General features: G+C 35.4%; 2 protein-coding genes and 1 long non-coding RNA gene across 5 annotated transcripts; all 3 read right to left on the bottom strand.

Moving 5' to 3' along the window:
• Window positions 1-2,564: 2,564 nt before the first annotated feature.
• On the bottom strand, window positions 2,565-24,759 carry LOC309496714 (macrophage mannose receptor 1-like). 3 transcript variants are annotated; one of them, XM_082166838.1, is made up of 5 exons: window positions 24,564-24,759; window positions 24,091-24,240; window positions 23,438-23,785; window positions 23,047-23,364; window positions 22,340-22,950 (listed from the first exon to the last, which is right to left on the bottom strand). In XM_082166838.1, exons 2-5 carry the CDS (start codon window positions 24,122-24,124, stop codon window positions 22,610-22,612), a joined length of 1,041 nt encoding a protein of 346 aa, XP_082022964.1. In that variant the 5' UTR covers window positions 24,125-24,240; window positions 24,564-24,759; the 3' UTR covers window positions 22,340-22,609. The 3 variants fall into 3 exon arrangements, with proteins under 3 accessions (XP_082022962.1, XP_082022963.1, XP_082022964.1); XM_082166836.1 differs by lacking the exons at window positions 22,340-22,950; window positions 23,047-23,364; window positions 23,438-23,785; window positions 24,091-24,240; window positions 24,564-24,759 and adding exons at window positions 2,565-3,333; window positions 12,508-12,819; window positions 12,900-13,247; window positions 13,573-13,714; XM_082166837.1 differs by lacking the exons at window positions 22,340-22,950; window positions 23,047-23,364; window positions 23,438-23,785; window positions 24,091-24,240; window positions 24,564-24,759 and adding exons at window positions 11,765-12,384; window positions 12,508-12,819; window positions 12,900-13,247; window positions 13,573-13,714.
• On the bottom strand, window positions 3,525-6,468 carry LOC309496742. The gene is made up of 4 exons (XR_014205208.1): window positions 6,445-6,468; window positions 5,926-6,029; window positions 3,848-4,219; window positions 3,525-3,773 (listed from the first exon to the last, which is right to left on the bottom strand). It is a non-coding gene; the product is annotated as an uncharacterized lncRNA (long non-coding RNA).
• On the bottom strand, window positions 16,024-20,215 carry LOC309496344 (macrophage mannose receptor 1-like; the record flags this gene model as incomplete). The annotated part of the gene is made up of 5 exons (XM_082166339.1): window positions 20,127-20,215; window positions 18,942-19,033; window positions 16,400-16,768; window positions 16,148-16,326; window positions 16,024-16,038 (listed from the first exon to the last, which is right to left on the bottom strand). Exons 1-5 carry the CDS (start codon window positions 20,210-20,212, stop codon window positions 16,024-16,026), a joined length of 741 nt encoding a protein of 246 aa, XP_082022465.1. The 5' UTR covers window positions 20,213-20,215.
• Window positions 24,760-25,512: the final 753 nt, after the last annotated feature.

The raw sequence follows: 25,512 nt of genomic DNA, 5'->3' as shown, positions 1-25,512 counted from the left end.
TTAGAAGAAGAATCGACACCAGCAGATGTTACTGAAACCCCCGACTACATTCCTGAACACCTCCTCATTAAGACCTCTGAACAAACAGAGTTCTGTCTCTTCACCAGAGAACTGATTCTTATCAATAACTATACATAAAATCATTCAAGAACAATTTTCAATGGACTCATGATCAAACAATCATGCAACTACCTAATCCTGGGTTGTTTCCACCACTTATATGTATATTTTAATAAGATAATATGTTTTGATCCCATTTAATTCAGGTAATAGTTATTATATTAACTATTAGAAGGAGTGAATGAATGAAAGTGTGTACTGTTTCATATCAATGCTATCTTACGAACACAACTAGCAAGATGGCTTGAATGATATCGGTGTAATATGTTTTGATCTTCTTTTAATTAGAAATCATGTCTAAACTGTGGCCCCTGTTCTCTCTGTTAGTAAGGAGAGCACAGATAAGCATGATTTACGATCAGAACTGAAAAGAACGTCACCTCCTAAATTCAGCCAGTGTCTAATTGGCCAGAACTCATCCTGGAGGTTGGACAAAATTTTAGTTTAAAACCTTAGACCCAAAAACAAAGCCCTCTCTCTCGCTGCTCTCTCTCGCTCTCTCTCTCGCTGCTCTCGAAGCTCTCTCTCTCTCTATAGGAACCATGTAAACGCGCAAACGAAATAACCCAAATCAAGATCTGAAGAACATGGGTTAAATAGCTTCATTCAAGCCATCATCATCTACTCTCAATTTCCTTTCTTTTCTTAGTTTCATTTCTTTTCCGTTGTGAGTGTCGGTTCTAAGTTAAGTTTTGCGACAAGATTTCGAGCCACGTTTCTTCTGCAAAGCCAGCTTCAAACAAAGACTCTCATTCCGCCAGCACACCACGTGACTGACCCCGTGATCCAGACATCAGGCACGAGGAGACCGAACGGACCGGGAAAACCCCTTTCACGCAACAAAAAGGGAATCCCCAAAAGCAAATACGCAAGTACCTCCATGCAGGCTAAAATCTTAACTGGTGTATTTATATAACTTTAATAACCTGCCTAAAACGATAGAAGGGTTAAATTAATGATTGATGGTTTGTTCAGGTCATGTCTAGTGTATATGAAATCGTGAGATTTCATCCTTTCACTCTTAAACCCACTCTTTCCTCACTCTATCCCTTTCTGCAACGCGTATGAATGTGTATGTGTGTGTGTGCGTGTGTTTGTGTTAGATATTAGCTTTATGTGTTAGTAGTCTATATAATCAATAAAGTATTGTTTGTATTTAAAAGAGATTACTCGTGTGTGCTTATCAGATTTATTGTCTTGAACTTCGATTTAAGTTACCTATGCTGTTACCCTTAATTTACTTCGTAATTTATTGTTAGCTGGGGATTAATTCTTTCTTGACCAGGAAGATATTATATTTCCTAGAGTTAATACTTGTTTATGCTTTCTGTTCATTGGATGAACTGATAAAATGATCATACTATTGATTCTGCTACAGTAAATTCTGAAGATAATTAAAAATAATTAAAATATTAATTATTGGTCATATTCCGTTATGAATAATAATTAATAATATTTATACGTGGGCGTATAAACGCTACAATAGTGGTGCAAAAAGTTGTTTGTGTCATTTACGCAATAGGATGGTCCTAATGTGATGTGGTTGTGGTGTGAATGTGTGAATTCTCAGAACTGCTATACTTAAGAAAAAAAAAAGTAAAAGACAATGATGTGTACAGTAAATAAACCCTGACCTCACCTGTGCATGTGTACTGTACACTCCATGGATTATGAGTATTGCAGCCACTGCTTCTTCCATTTACCAATAAATTCAAATGTGCTGTTTGAATTAATAATAAAAAAAAAAGAAGACTGGAGTAATGATGCTGAATATATTACATTTTAAAATATTCATATTCATTTTTATATATATAAAAATGTCTTAATGCTCCTGAAGCGTGCAGCAAATGCATTAATGTCGACAGAGCTGCGTTTATGTTCCTAATCAATGCCACGCACTGAAGAAGTTCAGGGTCCGCATTGGTGACGGTCACTCAGAGTTTGGCACTGGATCAATCCCCTAATAATGAAGTGCTCACTAGTTCTGGTGACTTCTGTGGTTCATGTTCGATGCTGCCTATAGCTCAGAAAGGTCACCTAGCGAGTGTGGACACGGACCCTGAGGAATATCAACTCCCGGGAACATTTACAGTGTCCTTTTCCCAGAGGTTTGTCTGAAATGTCACACTGTGAAATTAACAATTAAGACAAAGGAAAACTATCATGGAGGGCTGGAGCTCCACTCATTTGAAACACAATTAGAACTTTTCTCATGTGGTTTTGCAAGAAAAGGGCGTGTCGTAATTTTAAATCGTGTCATTGATTTGTTCAAAATAAACCCCCGGTAAGATGATAATTCACTTCACACAGAGCAAAAAACAGTTTAACCAGATGGTCACAAGCAGAATATATATTTATTAGATTTTCACATGCAGAATAGTATATTATTCTGAATCTTTTCAGTCTGAATTATTTTGATTTTTTTTATATATTTTTTTTTTTATATCAGTTTACTGCATTATTTTGTGATTTCAGATTGTCTTGTGCTACATCTCAAATAAATAAAAAGCAACGAAGCAGAACAAAAACTTTACTTTTTAGTCCAGCCTTTCTCTCTCCGTCTGTATTTGTTTCTGTCATACAATCATATAATAAAATTTAGAATATTTGAAGCTACATTGCACTGCTTTTTTGTTTGTTTTTTTGGCACTTTTATTTATTATTTGACCACTTGAAGCAATATTGATACTGAATGAAATAATTCCCAACTTGTAAGTGTTTTAAATTGCATTACATCACATTGTTTTTGGAAATTACACTCAATAACAGAGACAGAGAATAGAGCACTGAAGAACACACAGTAGTTAGCAGAGTAAGAGAGTTATAGCTCTCTATATTAATTCGCCTCACATAAGACAGTAAAATTAGATCTGCAGTCTTTATCACACCATTTGTATTGACTGTCCACCTTCTCTATGGCACCGCAGTGCTCGGACATCTGATGTTCTGGTGGACTTCCCCCTTTCCAGTTGCTATAGTTTCCCACATGAATCCCGTTGATCCAAATCCAGAATCCGAAAAGTCGACTCTGTCTGAGTCCCACCCAAACTGGCCCGGAGATATTATGAACGGTTCTTCTTAGCTCTCGCTCCGTTTCTATCTGATCGCTCTCAGAGTGAATGGTCAGGAGTCCAGTTGTATTCGTGTGATTGCCGCAGTAATCCAGAGCTTCTTCCCAGGACATTTTATTATCACTGACATGAATGAAGCTCTCTGAGGAAAAGTATACAAAAAAAGAGTTAAATACTTTAACTTTGAATTACAAAAGCATGCGATGCTAGACCAGAACTTATTTAAATTTTAAAGCAAGTGTTGTGTTGTCTTACTATAGCATAGCGGATGGAAGTCACCACCAGATCTTTTATGCCAACTCCCATCTCGTTGCATGATAATTTCATAAGGTGAGGTGTCAGGGTTAGAGGGCCAGTTTCTGTAAGCAGATTGTCCTCCATCAGCCCATTCCACCGTGTCCTCCAGCAGGCCGATCCAGAAAGGAGTTTGATGCTCTCCTTTTGCCTTCATCACTTGTTCATTTTCCGTCTTATCTCTGATACTGACTAAATCAGTGTGATTCTCTCTACAGTAAAGCTGAGCCTCAAACCAGTTTCTGTTTTCATGGATTAAACTGTAGTTGTATGATTTTCGCCCAACATCTAAAGGTACAAGAAAATTATATTGTTTTAATTAATTGTAAAATTAAATATTAAAATAAGTTATATTTTATTACCTTGTTCATAACACATAAAGTGTTTTGTCCCGTTGCATTGGAGAGATTCCCAGTTTCCATCAGCGTTTATAGCAGCACAGCATGGGCCTATTTCCCCACATCTTCCTTCAAGACTTCTGTTAAATGTGACATCATCACCATTCGACCATTTCATACTGCGATTTCCTCCATAAGTACCAATCCAGGCACTCTGCACAAGCACGCTTTGATTTTTCATCAGTTTAGATAGTTCCATATTGTCCTGTTGGTCATAAACTGTGACGAGGCCAGTGTAGTTTGTGTTGCATTCTTTCTCAGCAGTTTCTCTGTAAGTTCTGTTCGGTCCTATGTCGAATGTTCTTAGTCGACTCTCGGTAGTTGGAGGAGGAAATGCTGAGGAGAAATATTCAGTTTTTAGAATTTACTGGAAAAACTGGGAGAACATGTGTGTATATAGTATGTTATGTACATAATTAAATAATTAATAACTTTACAACTTGATAAATCTTTAGATATGCAGTAAAAATCAATCCACCTATATCAACTTTAAAAGTTTTTTTTTATTTTTTAAAAATTAATTAATTTTTTTTTTTTTTTTTAAGTATAATCAAATTGGCTGTATAAGTAATTTCAACTTAAATTATATACAATGTACTTATAAAATCAAGTTGAATCTCTTATAACTTAAAAAGTTGAAATTATTTGAATAATTTTGATGAGTTAAAGTAATGTAAAAACATAAGTTGTAATGACTTATTGGTCATATACATTTTTTAAGTGTCGTCATACTGTGGAAATGCTATTTATCAATTATAAAACATTACCATATAGACATTAGAATACTGCCTTTTGATGACCAGTGCGATGCAGATAATAATAGCAACAATATGCAATGAATAATTTCTTGCTATATGTTATTTATACCATTTATTTGCAGAAGGACATTGTTTTGGCTCTATGTGACTGTGTGGATTAATACGGTTATCTTACTGCTCATAAAACACGAGGCTTAAAGGGATAGTTTGCCAAAAAATGAAAATGATGTCATTAATTACCCAGCCTGGTGTCGTTCCAAACCTACAAGACTTCCGTTCATCTTCTGAACACAAATGAAGATCTTTTTGAGGAAATCTGAGTGATTTCTGTCTCTCTATTGACAAAATACCACTTTGACGCTTCAGAAAGTTCATAAAGAGATCGTAAAACTAATCCATATGAACTGAGTCCAAAATTTAGTCCAAATTTTCTGAAGAGACTCGATTGCTTTATATAATGAACGGATTTAATTTAGGCTTTTATTCACATAAAAACATTCACCATCTCATACATCAGTTATAATGAGTTATAATTTTTAAATCACCTTGATAAATCATTTTAGATATGCAGTAAAAATAAACGCACCTATATCAACTCAAAAAGTGTACAATGCACAGTTTAAGCGATCTCTATCTTAATTACACAGAGAATGTCATTAATATGAAAAAGCACTTTTACATTTTCACATGCAAAACATGCATAAAAAGCCTAAATTCAATCTGTTCATAATATAAAGCGATCAAGTCTCTTCAAAAATAAAATAAAATAAATAAATAAATAATTTGAACTAAACCACTCAATTCATATGGATTAGTTTTACGATTTCTTTATGAACTTTCTCAAAGTGGTAGTTTGTCGATAGAGAGACAGAAATCACTCAGATTTCATCAAAAGATCTTCATTTGTGTTCTGAAGATGAAAGTCTTGCAGGTTTGGAACGACACGAGGATGAGTAAATTATGATATCATTTTAATTTTGGGTGGATTAATGCTTTAAGGGGGGCAACTTCCCTCATCTTACCCTATACATGTGTTATGTGAAATATGAACTTTAATATATGGACATTATAGACATGCGCCTGTCCATGACCTTGATGATAAAATCAGTTAACCTGTTAAGCGATCTCTTTCTTAATTACACAGAGAATGTCATTAACATGAACAAATACTGTTACATTTTCACATGCAAAACAGCTGGGGGGTTTTTCACCTCGTATTTTATTTTATTTTTATTTTGCAAATTTGCTCAGCAACATATTATATAATCATGGTTTAATACTCACCCCAGAATATGAGCAGGGCAGACAGAAATACCAGAGCAATGTTTGACATATTGGAAACCAGAATCTGATATTTTATCAAATGGTCTGAATCTTGTTCATGTGATCTGATGAAAGAAAAATGAGAATTTGAGAAATCAAAATTGGCTCAATAATTACTTGTGTTCTTGAGATACACTGAAAAAAAATTATTCGTTGAAATTAATAAAAAATGTTATCGTAAGTGCTTGCATTCAGTTGATTTTATCTACATTTAAACAAATGCATTAAGTTGAACTCAATCAATTTTAGTTCAACTTAATGCATTTGTTTAAATGTAGATAAAATCAATTGAATGCAAGCACTTACGATAACATTTTTTATTAATTTCAACGAATAATTTTTTTCAGTGTATGTACAGTGCAGGATTTCCTTCATCTGATGCTGACCTGAGAAAACAAGAGATTAAAAATATTCTGCTTTTACATAAAATGCATTCTTGACTGAAGGCAAACAGAGGTAGTAAAGTCCGTTCAGTCTTACCTGGTGAGAAGACGATTTCAGCTGATAATGTGCTGAAGAAAACCCATACTTTTATAGATAACTTTATAGTGGGCTGGAGCAGTAGTTAATCAGTAGCTTCACGTGGGTGTTAGACATCATATCAGTAATATTCAGTAATGTGTGTATGCATGTTCAGGGACATCACTATTAATCACTGATCAGTTTATTCATTTGATTAAGCTCAGTGTTTAGTGAAAATAAAATGGTGGTCAGAAAAGGACCAAAATGGTATTTCAGTATAGTGGTGCAAAAAGTTGTTTGTGTCATTTACGCAATAGGATGGTCCTAATGTGATGTGGTTGTGGTGTGAATGGTACATTCTCAGAACTGCTATGCTTTAAAAAATTAAATAAAAAAGACAATGATGTGTACAGTAAATAAACCCTGACGTCATCTGTGCATGTGTACTGTACACTCCATGGATTATGAGTATTGCAGCCACTGCTTCTTCCATTTACCAATAAATTCAAATGTGCTGTTTGAATTAATAATAAAAAAATATAAAAAAAATGCCTTCCTCCTGATCCTCAGATCCTGCTTTCATTCACTCAGTGTTTGCATAAACAAAATTGCCGTAGTCAAATATCATCTATAATGTGTCCATATTCAAACTCACTGGGCTCTGCAATGTCCTGTTCTGATGTGCCTCAACCAACTAACAGTGTTGAGTTCACGTTTGAGGCATGTATATATGACAACTTCATTATTCTTTCTAAACACTAAACTGACAGCTTATTCTCTGATTTCCCAGCTAACAGGGAACGTTCTGGAAAGGTTCTCTCAAAGTTATGAACAAACATTATTTCAGTGACATTAATAGAACTTTTGCTCAAAGTTATCTGGGGCCCTATTTTAACGATCTGAAACGCAAGTATCAAACGCGAAACGCAAGTAACTTTGTGGGTGGATCTCGGGCGCTGTTGCTATTACACCAGCGGGATAAATGACTCTTGCGCCCGACGCAAATCTAAAATGGGTTGGTCTGAAGTAGCTTCATTACTCATAGGTGTGGTTTGGGTGTAACGTAAAATAAACCAATCAGAGCGACATCTCACATTCCCTTTAAGAGCAGACGAGCTTGTGCCATGGCGGATTGCTATTATAATGCCGGATTTGCCAGACGCACGCCAGGAGCGGTTCACAGCCGAGGAGACCGACGTTCTCGTCAGGGCCGTAAAACACAGAGAAGTGACATTGGGGATGGAGAAACACACCCAAATTAGCTTCGGTTAAACAGGTGTATAATAATTTGGGTAAATGTGTAAGCTAGATTCATGCCTATTTTCACATCTTCATGGACACAACAAGATGTTCCCTCGTGTGTTAATATTTTTCCTTGTAATAGTAATAAATGATTTGCAAAAATGAAAACTGCTGCTTCTGTGTAGATGAGAGAAGCAAAGTGTGTGCATTGTGCACACGCTACATTGATTATGGCCAAGCATGCGCCCTCAAAATAGCATATGAATAACATGCGCAACGCGCCACTGACTTTAGACTAGGTTTTTCCTGGTCAGTGCCGGAATTGTTTTCTGAAACTGCAAAATAGCACCAGGGAACGTTTGTGCCGGAACACGCCTCCTCTTTTCGCTGAACCGCCCCCGGGAGCGCAAGTTCATTCCCTAATTTACCGACGTGCGTCTGTGGAGGGAAAAGTCCGCTGTGCGTTGTGTGCAAAATAGGAATGATACATGCGTCGGTGTACAAAGTCAATTGCGCTGGGTGCAAGATAGGGCCCCTGGTCTTTAATAATGTTCTCAAAACGTAAAAAAAATGTTCTACTTGTTTTAGAACGTGCAGAGAACGTTTAAATGTAATGTTCCCATTATGTTTGCAAAATTAAATGTTCCCTTAACGTTCGTAGATCCAAGAAAAAAACGTTTTTAAAATATAAAAAAACCAACTTTGAATCACGCGTGTTGCATTTAAATCACATATTCATGTCTTAATGACCAACCCGATCTCACGGCAATTCGCAAGTATTTTATGAGGTGGCTAATTCGTACGAATTCATACGACCTCACTGGTACGAATTCGTACGATTTTTGCTAAATCATACATATTACCCCTGACCCCACCCCCATCAATCCTACGAATTCGTACGAATTAGCCTCCTCATACTCACTTGTACGGATTTGTACGAATTAGTCGTGCGATAACGTTGGCAAAACATTCTTAGAACATTTTTTGGTAACACTTTATATTTTTTGTTTTTAACATGTACTTACATAAAAAAATAAGTACAATGCACTTATTGTGTCGTGCAAAACACTATTGAGGTGGATACATGTAAGTTTAGGACATTGTAAATATAGATGTATTAACACTTACAGAAATTAATTACATATGGTATTTTTTAAAGTACAATGTAAAAACATGTATGTACACAATAAGTGCATTGTATCAAATTATTCATTTAAATGTAAGAACATAGTTAAAGACACCTAATAAAGTGGGACCCTTTGTTAAGTAAATAAAAAACAGAAAGAAAGAAAGAATTCCTTTTTTTGTACATCTCTCTCTATCTGAATCAATACACAATAATGCATAAAAGTAATGACTGCAGTCAGATTATCAGATTATTCTGATAAGACATGTTTATGACATAAATTGTCTGTGTTTGGATGGTTAGCATGCTCCTGGCAGATGGTGAAACTTTCTATTTCTCATCTCTATTGATGGCTATTTGTATATTTGAAATGACATTTTTTTTTAAAGCAACATAACAGTCCCAAATATTTCATTATATGCTTTTATATTTCAACATGCTCTTAAAAATATGAAACTGGCATGTTTATAAATGTGTAAAGTAGTTTCTAGTGAAAGGCTGTTCATCCAGCCATTAAGATGATTCTGAATGCTATAGATAGCTCACTCCAGAATTATAATATAAACCTTCTGGGCTGGGTTTCCCGATAACGTTGTCTATTAGCGCGCTACGAAGACTCTCAAGGTATAACTTAACTAAAGGTATACCACTGATAGGCGTGTTCCTCGAACTATACCTTAGGAAGCTGCTTAAGATATACCTTCTTACGTGCGACGTTACCCGGTGCTGTCCGTGGCGATGCTGCTGAATTGGTTGATTTTGACGACTCAAGAATCAATTATTCTCTCGTGCAGGGACTGCTTCACTGCGTCATGTGAGAAAGCGATGTTTATAAAAGAAGCACTTCAGAAATAGTTGAAATTGCCTTTTTTAGGACTCATGGGATATTATAAAAAATAATCCAAAAAATAATAGCCTTTAAAATTGTATCATATATTGCTGCCATAATAACCATTTCAAAAATTTTACGTGCTTTCTTCTCTTTCCCATTTTTGTTCGCTGAGGTGGCGCTGCGATGAAATATTGTTCTTATAAATACTTTCCAGCATTTCAGTAATAAAAGTGTACATCTAACGTAAAAAAGGATTTAAACAGTGAATTTTGAATCTCTTCTTGTAAACTCGGAGATGTGGATTCAGACGGCAATTATATTCGTCAAAAAACAATTTTTACGCGGGTTGGGGGAGAAAAAACACTGACATTATAGATTCGGACGGCAATAAAATCTCTTACCCCTGTAAATGTTTAGAATACCGTACGAGCCCATAATAAACAATTAGCGTCCGAATAGGACTTAACTGACAGTATGCTTTCACTGGCCTTTAAAAGCGATCCGCGGACGGCGCCGTCTTTTAGAACAACTATTCGCTGTATCGCTGCCATAGTTTGAGCAAACTTCCCACCACAATCATTCCCTTTAAATAGACTATTAAGCCTTTAATGGTTCGCCAGCTGATGTACCTTTGGATAATATAATTAATCTAACAACAATCCGTATAATGACAATTTTATTCTTTGCATGAAAACACTTGAATTAGCCTAACTGAACACTGTCTGGGTGTATTAAAACTTCAGAATTATATTCATATAGACCTGCAACAGTGATAAGGTAAAGCTAAGAGTGGTCCAGACCAACCTTCCGAACGTATGACTTACAGACGGTATACTTAACTAAGAACGTTTCGGGAAACACGTATTAACGATAAGGTACAGCTTAAGGTGTACCTTAAGAACGACGCAGCGTTAAGAAGGTTTCAGGAAACCCAGCCCTGGGCTCTCCATTTAATGGTATCAGTGCTCATAATTCATTTGTAAGTGTTTTTTTTTTTAAGGATTTTGGGCCCATTGGGAACTACAGAAGAAGGCGTGTTGAGATAGTCACTGTCCTGCAGCTTCTGTGCTGTGATTTAGAGAAAGAATAAAGCGAAGCTCATGAAAGGGTCTGGATCAGAGTTCAGAGTTGTGATGGATCACAGACGCTGGCCGGGTTTGTTCTCTACATGACTGATGCTTCTGTATTTGCTCACACAGGAAACTTGTGCTGGTTGTAAACTGTGTTGCTCGTGTTATTTAATCACAGTGATCAAAGTGCATCTTTCAGCCTCAGCGCTATATAGGATTGTCAATAAGTGCAGCGCTGAGTCTGCATTATGTGATTTAGGGTTTCTGTCACACGGACCAGCATCACATATGCCCAACTTCTCTCCCTACAGCAGTTTTTCTAACTTTATAAAGCATCTAAAAGTGTGACACTGATGTATAATGTCCCTTTTTGCACTGTAATGTGATTCAAATGCAGTTTGTTGCATTTGTGATGTGTGTGTACCATGAATTTCTGTACATTTAGAGACTGAGATCTACACAATATCATGTTGACATCATTTAAAATATAAACTTTTATACATCTTTACAAATCCTCGGACTGAAATTGTACCTGAATATGCACAATCACTTATGATATGATATACTCTCATTTATCAGAAGAGGAGCTTTGTCTCACCAAAGACCTTTTTAATGGCAAATTTATCATCAAAGCTCAACAAGTATATGTAAGAAAAATTATTTTACAGTGTAATGTTATAGTGTTTGAAAATCTATGTCTAAAATATGTAAATGTGTTAACCAACAATCTCATTTATTATAAATACTATCAAAATGCAACATCATTTGAATTCAATATTCACTGAACGTCAAGAATTCTTAAACATTTTGTAAGTCTCTAAACTAAATGTTTTGGATCAACATATTTTTGATTTACAAGCCTACAAATAAGTTTCTATAACCATTTTTCTGATTGTATTTTATAAAACCTCTCCAAACCCTTAAAAATCCTATCCTAAAAATACATTCTATGATTTACTGAGTCATAAATAGCCAATGTATTAAATTACAATACAGTTCTCTATTGTTACTTAGATTTGGCAAGTACAGTACAAATGCCTATCAACACAATAAAAAGACTCAATGATATAATATGCACTCATAAACAACTTTTAATGTTATTTTTTTAGTATATGACATAAAGTATTACAAAAGTAAAATGATAAAATAAATGAGATAAAAATAAAAATCAAACAGGCAACAGGATAGCATTAGCTTTATGAGGTTTATTATACAAGAAATGAAGATAGAGCTGTTTACTGTTGAACACATGAACTCTTTTTCCTCTTGTTTGGGAGGGGAAATGAAAACCACATATGATAAACCAAAGGGCCTATATTATATCATCTCACATAAAACCCTATATTTGTTTCTGCAGTCTTTATCACACCATTTGTATTGACCGTCCACCTTCTCTATGGCACCGCAGTGGAGGGACATCTGATGTTCTGGTGGACTTCCCCCTTTCCAGTTGCTATAGTTTCCCACATGAAGCCCGTTGATCCAAATCCAGAATCCGAAAAGTCGACTCTGTCTGAGTCCCACCCAAACTGGCCCGGAGATATTCCTCCTTCTTAGCTCTCGCTCCGTTTCTATCTGATCGTTCTCAGAGTGAATGGTCAGGAGTCCAGTTGTATTCATGCGATTGTCGCAGTAATCCAGAGCTTCTTCCCAGGACATTTTATGCGTGCTCACATGAATGAAGCTTTCTGAGGAAAATAATTATAATAATACAAATAAAATAAAATTAGTAGCATGTTTTGATTTATTGAAGCATATGGTAGACTTGGAAATGTTGGATATTAAAGCATAACATATTTTATATAACTTACTGTAGCACAGAGCAGAATAGTTACCCATGTTACTTTTGGACCAAGATCCATTTGATAAGAGAAATGTAAAGCATCCTTGAGATGAACTATTCTGTTTGTAATCAGACTGTCCGCCATCAAGCCAGTAAAAGCTGTCACTGTATTGGAGGCCGATCCAGAAAGAGTTGCTCCCATTTACTGCTTTCTTCACCTGATCATTTTCCGTCTCATTTCTGATACTGACTAAATTAGTGTTATTCTTTCTACAGTAAAGCTGAGCCTCAAACCAGTTTCTGTTTTCACGGATTAGACTGTAGTTGTATGGTCCTTTCCCTGTATGGATACAGATAATCATTTTACTTGTGTATGACATTTAGATATGTATAAGATATAAACAGCTCAGGGATCATTACCTTGACACACGAAGTACATTTTTGTTGAATCACAATTGAAACACTCCCAGCTTCCACCAGTGTTTACGGCACCACAGCATTTTTCCTCAGTAAAAGTTCTGCTGTATTTGATGAATGTGGCAGGAGCACCATTTGACCATTTACAGCTGCTGGCACCAATCCAACCACTCACACTATTTGTACTATTATTGAGAATATTAACTAACTCCATATTCTCTTTTTCATCATAGATTGTGACGAGGTCAGTGTAGTCACTTCTGCAAGCATTTAGTGCGTCATTTATATTCATTCTTTTATCAATCAAGTAAAATCTTCTCAGTCGACCTGTAGCACTTGAAAGGGGAAGACCTGAGAACAGATATTCAGTTTTTAGTGAAATACTCTTGACATCTTGACTGGAAGAGCATTCGTATCTTTCAAAAACATTTACATGTGAAACTTGTAAAAAAACAACGACAAAAAACAAACTGTAATAATTGGAGACTGTAGTGCCTTGCCTAGGACTTCATTTTGACTTGTAAAATTAAAAAGATCTATAATTTCTCAATAAAATAATAAGAAAAATCCATAATATGCTGCTACATTTTTAACATGCATAAACATATTTTGTGAGAGGAACTTTTTTTTTTTCAAAGCTGCTTAAAATATAATAAAGACCGGATTAAATACTCACCCCAGAGGAGAAGCAGGACACATAGAAGTACCATGGTAATGCTCCATTAATTTTAAACCAGAATCTTATATTTTATTGAATGATCTCAATCTTATTCATGTAGTGCAATGAAAATTTTTGTTGTTTGGTCTGTTGAGTCAATGAGGAGTTTGACTGATCAATGGATTGGATGAAATAGAAAACAGAAAAATATTAGAGAATATAAGAAATCAAAAATGTCTCAATAATTACTTATTATGATTCTCTGTTATTAATACAAAGGCTAAAGACTTCTTATATGACATACCCAAACAGTATCATAAATTCATACACGTCTTAATGTGCATCGCATCAATAAACAAACAATGACAGGCAATGCAATCAGATTTGGTTATAGGCCTACAAATAGTATGTTAGTATAATTTACAGTGTAGGATAAGTAATAAAAACTGATCATAAAACAGAGAAAGAAAAGATCCTTCTTACCTGTGGAGTAGGTCGTTTGTTTGTGCCGTCCTGAAGGAAATGCCAGAATTATTCAAATCATGCCATGCCTTGGGGAGAGACAGTCAGACTGACAGGCAGATTGAGTCTGATAACAAATGGGCTATTGAGGATTTGCTGTATCATTACAGTATGCAAAAGGTGTAACACAAAATTTCTTAAGTTTACGTGTAAAATCACAAAAGGACGGTTCTTACTGTAGCTCATGTTCCCTTTCGAAAGGGAACTCGCACTGCGTCAGAATGCTATGGGGAACGCCTTCGCGGTCAGCAAATTCTTTGATAAAGTCTGTATGGTGCCGTGTATACAGTAGCCAGCACAAATCTCAAACGTAATTTATCATTTACACTATATATTGCTATATTAAGCACCAACACTTCAAAAGAATTATATTTGAAACTAGACTTCTTAGTAATTCCAAAAATATTACTATAAATTACAGCAACACCTCCCCGTTTGCCTTTCAGACGAGGTTCATGTTTATAACAGTAATCTTGCGGGGCGGTCTCATTTAAAGTAATGTAATCGTTTGGTTTTAGCCAGGTTTCTGTCAAACACAGCACAGATTACAGTCTGTAATCATATCATTAACAAGAAGTGCTTTTGAAGTAAGGGATCTAATATTCAGCAACCCAAGCTTTATCATTTGCTCATTTGTATTATATCGGTTTTTTATTTGTTGAAGATCAATAAAATTTTTACCCTTAGATGGGTTTGGACGTTTTTTGTATGTCCTAATTCGGGGAACAGACACAGTCTCTATATGATGATATCTAGGTGAAAGAGTCTCTATGTGATGGGATTTATCTGACCTTGGTGACGTGAGACAGCTAGCAGACGGTCGGTTTAGCCAGTCTGTCTGCTTCCTGACCTGAGCCCCAGATTGTCATGTTTGAGCTCTAAGACTATGTGCCATATTACTAGAGAGAAGAGCATAACAAACATACATAATTTGTAGAGTATGAGAATATGTTATCAGTCATTAATGAGTTTAACCAGAGCATTTAACAGCAGCATTTAAGTAAGAAATATATTCTTATTAAAGCTACTAAAGTTATTCAGTCAAGAGCAGCGAGTGAATTTGTTTTTCTTTTGAATTTAATTGAATTTGAGAACTTGTACAATAAATAGCAAAAGGACTCAATGATATAATATGCATTCATGAACAACTTTTAATATTCATTTTTAGAATGAGACATAAGGGTTTATAAAGATTTAAAAAAAAATGAGAGAAACATAAAAACCAAAAAGGCAACAGGACGACTAAGGATAGCATTACCAAGTAGCAACTTGCAGTTAGTTAGTGCTAACTGATAGCTTTAATATAGAAGACATGAAGATAGAGCTGTTTACTGTTGAACACATGAACTCTTTTTCCTCTTGTTTGGGAGGGGAAATGAAAACTGCATATGATAAACCAAAGGGCCTATATTACTTCCTCTCACATAAAACCCTATATTTTTTTCTGCAGTCTTTATCACACCATTTGTATTGACCGTCCACCTTCTCTATGGCACCGCAGTGGAGGGAAATCTGATGTTCTGGTGGACTTCCTTCTTTCCAGTTGCTATAGTTTCCCACATGAAGCCCGTTGATCCAAATCCAGAATCCGAAAAGTCGACTCTGTCTGAGTCCCACCCAAACTGGCCCGGAGATATTATGAACGGTTCTTCTTAGCTCTCGCTCCGTTTCTATCTGATCGTTCTCAGAGTGAATGGTCAGGAGTCCGGTTGTATTCGTGTGATTGCTGCAGTAATCCAGAGCTTCTTCCCAGGTCATGTTATTCTCACTGACATGAATGAAGCTTTCTGAAGAAAAGTATACAAAAAAGAGTTAAATACTTTCACTTTGAATTACAAAAGCATGCAATGCTACACCAGAACTTATTTGAATTTCAAAGCAAGTGTTGTGTTGACTTACTATAGCATAGCGGAAAGGAGGAATCACCAGAACTTCCTTCAGAATTTGCTATCCATTTCCCATCTAAAGTCATGAAAGCTTCAGGATAACGTGATGTGGTGACAGGGTTAGGGTTAGGGTTAGCGAACATCCAGTTTCTGTAAGCAGATTGTCCTCCATCAGCCCATTTCACCCTGTCCTCCAGCAGGCCGATCCAGAAAGGATTGTTATACTGTTCTCCTGCCTTCATCACCTGATCATTTTCCGTCTCATCTCTGATACTGACTAAATCAGTGTGATTCTTTCTACAGTAAAGCTGAGCCATAAACCAGGTTCTGTTTTCACTGTATTCGTATAATTTTCGCCCAACATCTATAGGTACAAGAAAATGACATTGTTTTAATTAATTGTAAAATTAAATATTTATAAGGTAATATTTTATTACCTTGTTCATAACACATAAAGTGTTTTTTCTCGCTGCATAGGAGAGATTCCCAGTGTCCATCAGCTTTCATAGCAGCACAGCATGGGCCTATTTCCCCACATCTTCCTTCAAGACTTCTGTTAAATGTGACATCATCACCATTCGACCATTTCATACTGCGATTTCCTCCATAAGTACCAATCCAGCCACTAGACGCCTTTGGAGTTTTGCTGATCAGTTTAGATAGTTCCATATTGTCCTGTTGGTCATAAACTGTGACGAGGCCAGTGTAGTTTGTGTTGCATTCTTTCTCAGCAGTTTCTCTGTAAGTTCTGTCCGGTCCTATGTGGAATGTTCTTAGTCGACTCTCGGCAGTTGGAGGAGGAAATGCTGAGGAGAAATATTCAGTTTTTAGAATTTACTGGAAAAACTGGGAGAACATGTGTGTGCATACAGTATGTTATGTACATAATGAAATAATGAATAACTTTACATATGAAAACTTGATAAATCTTTAGATATGCATTAAAAATTAAATCCACCTATATCAACTTAAAAAGTTTACTTCCATTGACGCCTTACATTTTTAAGTATAATCAAATTGGCTGTACAAGTAATTTCAACTTTGAAATTATATGAAACTGACTTATCAAATTGGATCTCTTATAACTTAAAAAGTAATAACTTGAAATTACTCTAAATATTTTGATGAGTTAAAGTAATGTAAATACATAAGTTGTCATGACTTATTGATCATATACATTTTTACAGTTTCGTCATAATGTGGAAATGCTATTTATCGTTTATAAGACATTACCAGAAAAATACTGCTTTTTGATGACCAGTGCGATACAGATAATTTGTCTCATTAACTGTTCGATACCCATTGTGCAGAAACGATTATTAATTGTTTTATTTCTAATTATTATTGACACATTACTGTATCTAAATCATCATAAGACTGTCATGGTCCAGTTGCCTCTGTGAGTTTATTTGTGCGATTTTGTGTTTTGTGGCTGAGAACATGATTTTGGCATGTTTTCTGGCCATATACTGTTGTCTATATGATTTTTTTAATGTTCGGGGCATGGTGTCTGGATCTTCTTTCGGTCCTGCATATGTTTTCTGTTTGAGAACATGGCTGATGCTTCTTTTGCCATATGCTCTTCGTCCTTTCATTAGTTTTTTTTTATTTTTATTTACATAAAAAGCTTACAGTTCAGTCCTCGTCATCTCTTACCCTTAGCTAATGCAGACAACAGCAATATGCATTATAAATAATTTATAATAGTAATGCCATTATATGCATTTTGCAGAAGAAAATTGTTTTGGTTGTGCTTCAGCTCTGTGTGACTGTGTGGATGAATACGGTTATCCTACTGCTCATAAAACACGAGGCTTAAAGAAAAAAGGCCCAAAAATGAAAATGATGTCATTAATTACTCACCCTTGCCGTTCCAAACCCATAAGACTTTCGTTCATCTTCTGAACACAAATGAAGATCTTTTAATGAAATCTGAGAGATTTCTGTCCCTCCATTGACAGCGACGCAACTACCACTTTGTTGCTTCAAAACGTTCATAAAGAGATTGTAAAACTAATTAATATGAATTGAGCCTAAATTCAATCTGTTCATAATATAAAGCGATCGTCTCTCTTGAAAAAATTTGGAGTGAGCCGCTCAATTCATATGGATTCGTTTTATGATCTCTTTATGAACTTTTTGAAGCGTCAAAGTGGTAGTTGCGTCGCTGTCAATGGAGGGACAGAAATCACTCAGATTTCATTAAAAGATCTTCATTTGTGTTTCGAAGATGAACGAAAGTCTTGAAACCTGAGGGTGAGTAAATTATGACATAAATTGAATTTTTGGGTAAATTAACGCTTTAAGGGGAGCATCTTCCCTCATCTTATCCTACATATGTGTAAACTCGCACTCGATCGGCCCAAAGTCCAGCACCCGACCAGCGCGGAAGGTCTCTACGTGTTACTGTCTTTTCTCGTGGCAAAGTATTTTGGATTAAATGCAATACATTTTCTAATATGTATTTTCTCGTTATTTCATCTGACTCCATAAATGAAAAGGTTTTAATGATATCCGTGCATCATTAAAAGTGAGCGAATGTTTGACTATTCCTTTTAACTCTTTAATGAAAATAATGTCAAAGTCAGTTAGAATAATCAAATGTAACAATTTATTATGTCAGGTAAATGTATCCCAATTTCATAATCAATTCAAGGATAATCAATGCAATAACATCGAATGCTCTGGAATAAAGAGAAAAGATGTGAACCTAAAATTAAAATACATGATGCTAAGAGTTTTGGTCACTCTTAGCATCATGGGATAAACTTTAATATATGGACATAATAGACATGCGCCTATCCAGGACCTTGATGATAAAATCATTTTAACGTGTGGCACAAGTTAAGCGATTTATATCTTAACATGAAAAAACACTGTTACAATTTCACATGCAAAACAGCTGTTCTCCCCCCTTATTTTGTTTTCTTTTGCAAATTTGCTCAGCAACTTATTATCTAATCATGGTTTAATACTCACCCCAGAATATGAGCAGGGCAGACAGCAATACCAGAGCAATGTTTGACATATTGGAAACCAGAATCAAACGGTCTGAATCTCGTTCTTGTGATCTGATGAAAGAAAAATGAGAATTTGAGAAATCAAAATGCCTCAATAATTACTATATACTTCAAATATGTACAGTATTTCCTTCATCTGTTTGCTGACCTGAGAAAACAACCTTATCTAAAGGTTAAAAATATTCAGCTTTTACGTAAACTTGCATTATTGACTGAAGATAAACAGAGGTAGTAAAGTAGAATTCATCTTCCAGAATCTGGCAGTAATTTTTGGGAGTTCATTTTTAGTCCATCTCTGCAAAACGGACTTCAGGGAAGGAGATGGACTAAAAATGAACTCCCAAAACTTACTGTCAGATTCTGGAAGATGAATTCTTCAAACAGTGGTAGAAGAGGATGTGGTGCTGGTCCTTCAAGAGGCACTCTCAATCTGTCTGTCTATAAAGCCTATAAAAAAACAGTCCTTATGTATTTTACTACACTTCAGCTTGTGATTCTTATTAAGTGGAGGTCAACCTAAGTCTCTGAGATCTTGACACCTTGCTCTTCTGGAGACTCCAGGTAGGTTGCAGTTCTGGAAAAAGATGGTGCTGGAGACTAAAGGGTTCCTGATGGTTTCACACTTTAGTTCTTAATTCTGTTGCAGTTAACGTGTCTTTTCTTCTCCACCTGTTTTTGTCTGACCCTGCCCGACCCTAAGGCAGTTAGCCTATGCCTTAACTGTAATTTCTAGTATTGCATTAGTATTGCATCCTTCTCATGGGCATTTAATAAGTTTTGACATTTCAGTCTGAGTTAAATCTCTTTTTTTGGCTTATTTTATCTGTAAAATAAAACGTGCCTAATAATTATGCACACCTGAATAGGCGTTTTTCATGTCCAGCCTTCATGAACAATTATATATCACTTATAAATGATTAAATACAAATGTAATAGTAGTTATTAAGATTAATGTGGTTTGGAATTGGTAAAATGTGTATAATTCTGCACGCACTGTAAATGTGCATCTCATCAACAAACAAACAATGACAGGCAATGCAATCAGATACTTTGCTTATAGGCCCTCAAACAGTATGTTAGTATAATTTACAGGGTAAGTAATAAAAACTGATCATAAAACAGAGAAAGAAAATATCCTTCTTACCTGTGGAGTAGGTCGTTTGTTTGTGCCGTGCTCAAGGCTTTATTCAAATCATGCCATAATTTTAGGATGGGCAGAGACGGACACATAGGCAAATTGAGTCTGATAACAATTGGGCTATTGATGATTTGCTGTATCATTGTATACAGTATGCAAAAGGTGTAACACAACATGTTCTCATGTTTACGTGTCAAATCACAAAAGGACTGTTCTTACTGTAGCTCATGTTTTCTGTGTTACTCATAAAGTACCAATGCATTTTTTCATAAAAAAAAAGTTTAACTGAAAAGGTAGAGTTACTGTTATATAAAGCAAACTGCACTGCAAACACGATGATTTTATGAAGAGTTTCACGGACATTGAAGGAAGAAAGGCAGAGAGAAAATATTCAGCTTTTGACTTTTAAATGCTTTTGAAAAGAAACTACAGTTTTTATTTTGCAGAATGTGAAGTCCCGCACATGTTAGTAGAGAATAATTATCCTGATACTTTATAGCTCAGAGCCGGCTTTCATTCTGTTTTGGAAATATTTGCATGAACTTGCTGCTTTAGTCAAATATTAATAACATTCATAATGTTTCCTTATTCAAACATCTAGTCCTGCAATGTTCCACTCTGATGTGTCACATTCATGGAAGCACTGTTTATTTTACACATTTGTAACATTTAAAAAACAAATAAAAGGGAAATGGCACCCTGGTTTGTGAAAAAAATGTCATGTTTTTGTTGCTTATTAAATGTAATTGGTGAAAAAAAAACATACATAATTTGTACAGTATCAGAATATGTTATCAGTCATTAATGACTTTAACCAACAGCAGCATTCAAGTAAGAAATGTATTTTTATTAAAACTACTAAAGTTATTCAGTCAAGAGCAGCGAGTGATTTTGTTTTTCTTTTGTTGTTTGATTCATATTAACTGCATATTTAATGGTAGGTACTGTATATTACACTGCTTTCACTTTTAATACACAGATCTAATACATGCGATGTCTTTACTTGCTGTTTAAGTTCCCAGACATAACTATGAAGGAAAAAGAGTAGCAAAACTCGAGAGCTTGTAGATGTGAATTTGAGAACTTGTACAATAAATATTCGTACTTGTACGCTAAACTTTATACACTCTAAAAAATGCTGGGTTGTTTCAACTCAACTTTGGGTCAAATATGGACAAACCCAGCCGTTGGGTTACATTTTTAAATTACATTTTTAACCCAACGTTTGTGTTTGTCCACATTTGACCCAAAGTTGGGTTAAAACAACCCAGGTTTTCTAGAGTGTACTCACAGCTCCAATGTGAAAACCTATAAAATAAAAATCTGATGTTGAATGTTGAGATTTGCACTGGCAGACAATAGTCACAAACCTGTATTCTGAATTTGAAGCTGCAGACAAGTATCCATTCACAAAAATACAATGACAGACACGAACTTGTAGTACATAATTGCACTTATTCTTTCATTTACATTCACAGTACAACATCAGTTAGGCACTTGCAAATTCTCAAATCTGTCACTGCAATTTAAAAATATTTTCGCGATATATTAGATGCATAACTAACTTGTGTACATGCAAACTCAGTGTCGCGAGAGAGAAAGGGGCGGGGCAGAGGGAAGGCAAAAATGAGTCGTTTTATTGGTTGGCGCCTAGCCAATGAAATGGGACTTATTTTGTACGTGATGATGTCACAACGCAACGCGATAGTGATGATAATCAAAACCAAATAGATGTTTTAGTTTTTGTCAGAGTATCCGAGGCACGAGCTGTAAAGGCACAGCCCTCTTCTGGAAAGCGGCGCGGGGAGCAGCAGCTCATTTGCATTTAAAGATACAGTATATGCATTAAACAGCATGTTTTCCCTTCAACAAATATGGGCATTTACAACATGGTATAATAAATTATCTGTGGAGTATTTTGAGCTGAAACTTCACAGACACATTCTGTGGACACCTGAGACTTATATTACATCTTGTAAAAAGGGGTATAATTGGTTTCCTTTACAGGATAAAGGCTGGCATTGAAGGAAATAGTCAATGTAGTACCCAGAATTGTTTTTATTTTATTTTAAATTTTTCAGACACGTCAACATTGCAACAATCACAGATAACACACTCATGACACTAATGAACTGTCTGTGTGTCTCAGTTTACTTATAGATTTGCTGAGTACAAATGCTATCAACACAATATTATCAGTAAAAAGGACTCAATGATACAATATGCATTCATGAACAACTTTTAATATTCATTTTTAGAATGAGACATAAAGGTTTACAAAGGTAAAATAAATGAGAGAAACATAAAAACCAAAAAGGCAACAGGACCACTAAGGATAGCATTACCAAGTAGCAACTAGCGGTTAGTTAGTGCTAACTGAGAGCTTTATTATACAAGACATGAAGATAGAGCTGTTTACTGTTGAGCACATTAACTCTTTTTCCTCTTGCAGAGAAATGAAAACTGCAATTGATAAACCACAGGGCCTATTACTTCCTCTCACATAAAACTCTATATTTATTTCCACAGTTTTTATCACACAATTTGTATTGACCGTCCACCTTCTCTATGGCACCACAGTGTTCTGGTGGACTTCCTCCTTTCCAGTTGCTCCAGTTTCCCACTTGACGCCCGTTCATCCAAATCCAGAGTCGACTCTCTTTAAGTCCCACCCAAACTGGCTCTGTGATATTCCTTCTTTTTAGCTCTCGCTCCGTTTCTATCTGATCGTTCTCAGACTCGATGCGCAGGAGTCCACAAAAGTTACTGTTGCAGTAATCCAGAGCTTCATCCCAGGACATATTCTTCTCACTGACATGAATGAAGCTTTCTGAAGAAAATAATTATAAAAATAAAATAAAATTAGTTGCATGTTTTATTTCATATAGACTTGAATTTTAAAGCATAAAATATTTTGTTAACTTACTGTAGCACAGAGCAGAATAGTCACCCGCGTTATGTTTGAACCAAGATCCTGAAAATTTGAAGAGAAATGTAAAGCATGCTTTAGATGAACTATTCCGTTTGTAAGTAGAATGTTCACCATCAAACCAGCCAGGGCTGTCATTGTATTGGAGGCCGATCCAGATCCAAAAGTTGCTCCCATTTACTGCTTTCTTCACCTGATCATTTTCCGTCTCATCTCTGATACTGACTAAATTAGTGTTATTCTCTCTACAGTAAAGCTGAGCCTCAAACCAGGTTCTGTTTTCACGAATTAAACTGTAGTTGTATGGTCCTTCCCCTGTATGGATACAGATAATAATTTTACTTGTGTATGACATTTAGATATTTATAAACAGCTCAGGGATCATTACCTTGACACATGAAGTACATTTTTTTTGAATTACAATTGAAACACTCCCATCTTCCATCAGTGTTTACGGCACCACAGTATTTTTCCTCAGTAAAAGTTCTGCTGTATTTGGTGAATGTGGCAGGAGCACCATTTGACCATTTACAGCTGCTGGCACCAATCCAACCACTCACACTATTTGTACTATTATTGAGAATATGAACTAACTCCATATTCTCTTTTTCATCATAGATTGTGACGAGGTCAGTGTAGTCTCTTCTGCAAACATTTAGTGCTTCACTTATATTCATTCTTTTATCGATCAAGTAGAATTTTCTCAGTCGACCTGTAGCACTTGAAAGGGGAAGACCTGAGAACAGATATTCAGTTTTTAGTGAAATACTATTTTACATCTTGACTGGAAGAGCATTTGTATCTTTCAAAAACATTTACATGTGACACTTTGAAAAATAAAATTTAATAAATGGAGACTATAGACTAGTTTTCACCTTGTAAAATTAGAAAAGATCTATAATTTCTTAATAAAATAATACGAAAAATACGTAATATGGGCTACTATTACATTTTCAACATGCATAAACATATATTGTGAGAGGAACTTTTTTTTTTTTCAAAGCTGCTCAAAATATAATAAAGACCGGATTAAATACTCACCCCAGAGGAGAAGCAGGACACATATAAGTACCATGGTAATGCTCCGGTAATTTTAAACCACAATCTTATATTTTATTGAATGATCTCAATCTTGTGCGGTGTGATGAAAAATGTTTGTTGTTTGGTCTGTTGATTCAATGAGGAGTTTGACTGATCAATGGATTGGAGGAAATACAGTAGAAAACCGAAAAATATGAGAGAATGCAAGAAATCAAAAATGTCTCAATAATTACTTATTCATTATGATTCTCTGTTATTAATACAAAGGCTAAAGACTTCTTGTATGACATACCCAAACAGTATCATAAATTCATACACGTCTTAATGTGCATTGCATCAATAATCAAACAATGACAGGCAATGCAATCAGATTTGCTTATAGGCCTACAAACAGTATGTTAGTATAATTTACAGTGTATAGGCTAAGTAATAAAAACTGATCATAAAACAGAGAAAGAAAATATCCTTCTTACCTGTGGAGTAGGTCGTTTGCTTGTGCGGAAGGAAGGAAACGGCAGACTTATTTAAATCATGCCATCATTTTGGGACGGACAAATTTTATCTGATAACGCATTGATTATTGATTATACGCTGTCTCACAATCACAAAAGGGCTGTTCTTACTGTAGCTCATGTTTTCTATGTAACTCGTAAAACAGACATGCTATGTTTCATTAAAACTGAAAAGGTTACTGTTATATACAGTTACATAAAGCAAAATGCACTGCCAACATAATGATTTTATGAAGAGTTCATGGACATTGAAGGAAGAAAGGCAGAGAGAAAATATTCAGCTTTTGACTTTTAAAATGCTTTTGAAAAGATACTACAGTTTTCATTTGCAGAAAGTCCTGCACATGTTTGTAGGGAAAAATTATCCTGAAACTTTATTGCTCAGACAACATGCTTTCATTATCTTTTGGAAATTTGTGCATAAACATGCTGCCTTATAGTCAAATATTATTATCTCAAATATTTAACATCCGTAATGTGTCCTTATTCAAATCTATTCCTGCAATATTCCACTCTGATGCGTAACAGTGCACTGAAGCACTATTTATTTTACACGTTTTGTACACTTAAAAAACAAATAAATTGGAAATGGCACCCTGGTTTGTGAAAAAATAAAATAAAAATATGTTATCAGTCATTAATGCACTTACATTCGCACAGTTCAGTTACAAACAAATCGGACGAATAAGCCTTTATACCGCGTTATTGAGAGAAGCTGTGCTGCGTTGCGGTGGTTCGCATGATATTCGTCGCAATGGAAAGCATATAGCATAAACTGAACCTGAAATCAGAGGTGTAAAGGGGCCAGAAAGTAAAAGTCCTTCCATATGTTTATTCCACCCACGAACTCAGCCAGCTGATTTCACTAATTAGTTCTCCTGGCTGAAAAATTGCTAATTAGCAAATCCAG

The sequence above is a fragment of the Leuciscus leuciscus genome (genome assembly GCF_965113295.1).
Source record: "Leuciscus leuciscus genome assembly, chromosome: 4".
Taxonomy (NCBI): domain Eukaryota; kingdom Metazoa; phylum Chordata; class Actinopteri; order Cypriniformes; family Leuciscidae; genus Leuciscus; species Leuciscus leuciscus.
Note: the sequence above shows the minus strand (reverse complement) of the source record. Positions and strands in the feature narration are given on the sequence as shown.

Excerpts from the sequence above, each read along its gene's own strand:
- LOC309496714 (XM_082166836.1), bottom strand. The coding sequence starts at position 13,606 with ATGGTACTTCTATGTGTCCTGCTTCTCCTCTGGG. Across the intron at positions 13,248-13,572 it reads TGTCCTGCTTCTCCTCTGGG|GTCTTCCCCTTTCAAGTGCT; the intron begins GTGAGTATTTAA and ends ATCTGTTCTCAG. Across the intron at positions 3,334-12,507 it reads CTATTCTGCTCTGTGCTACA|AGAGCTTCATTCATGTCAGT; the intron begins GTAAGTTATATA and ends ACTTTTCCTCAG.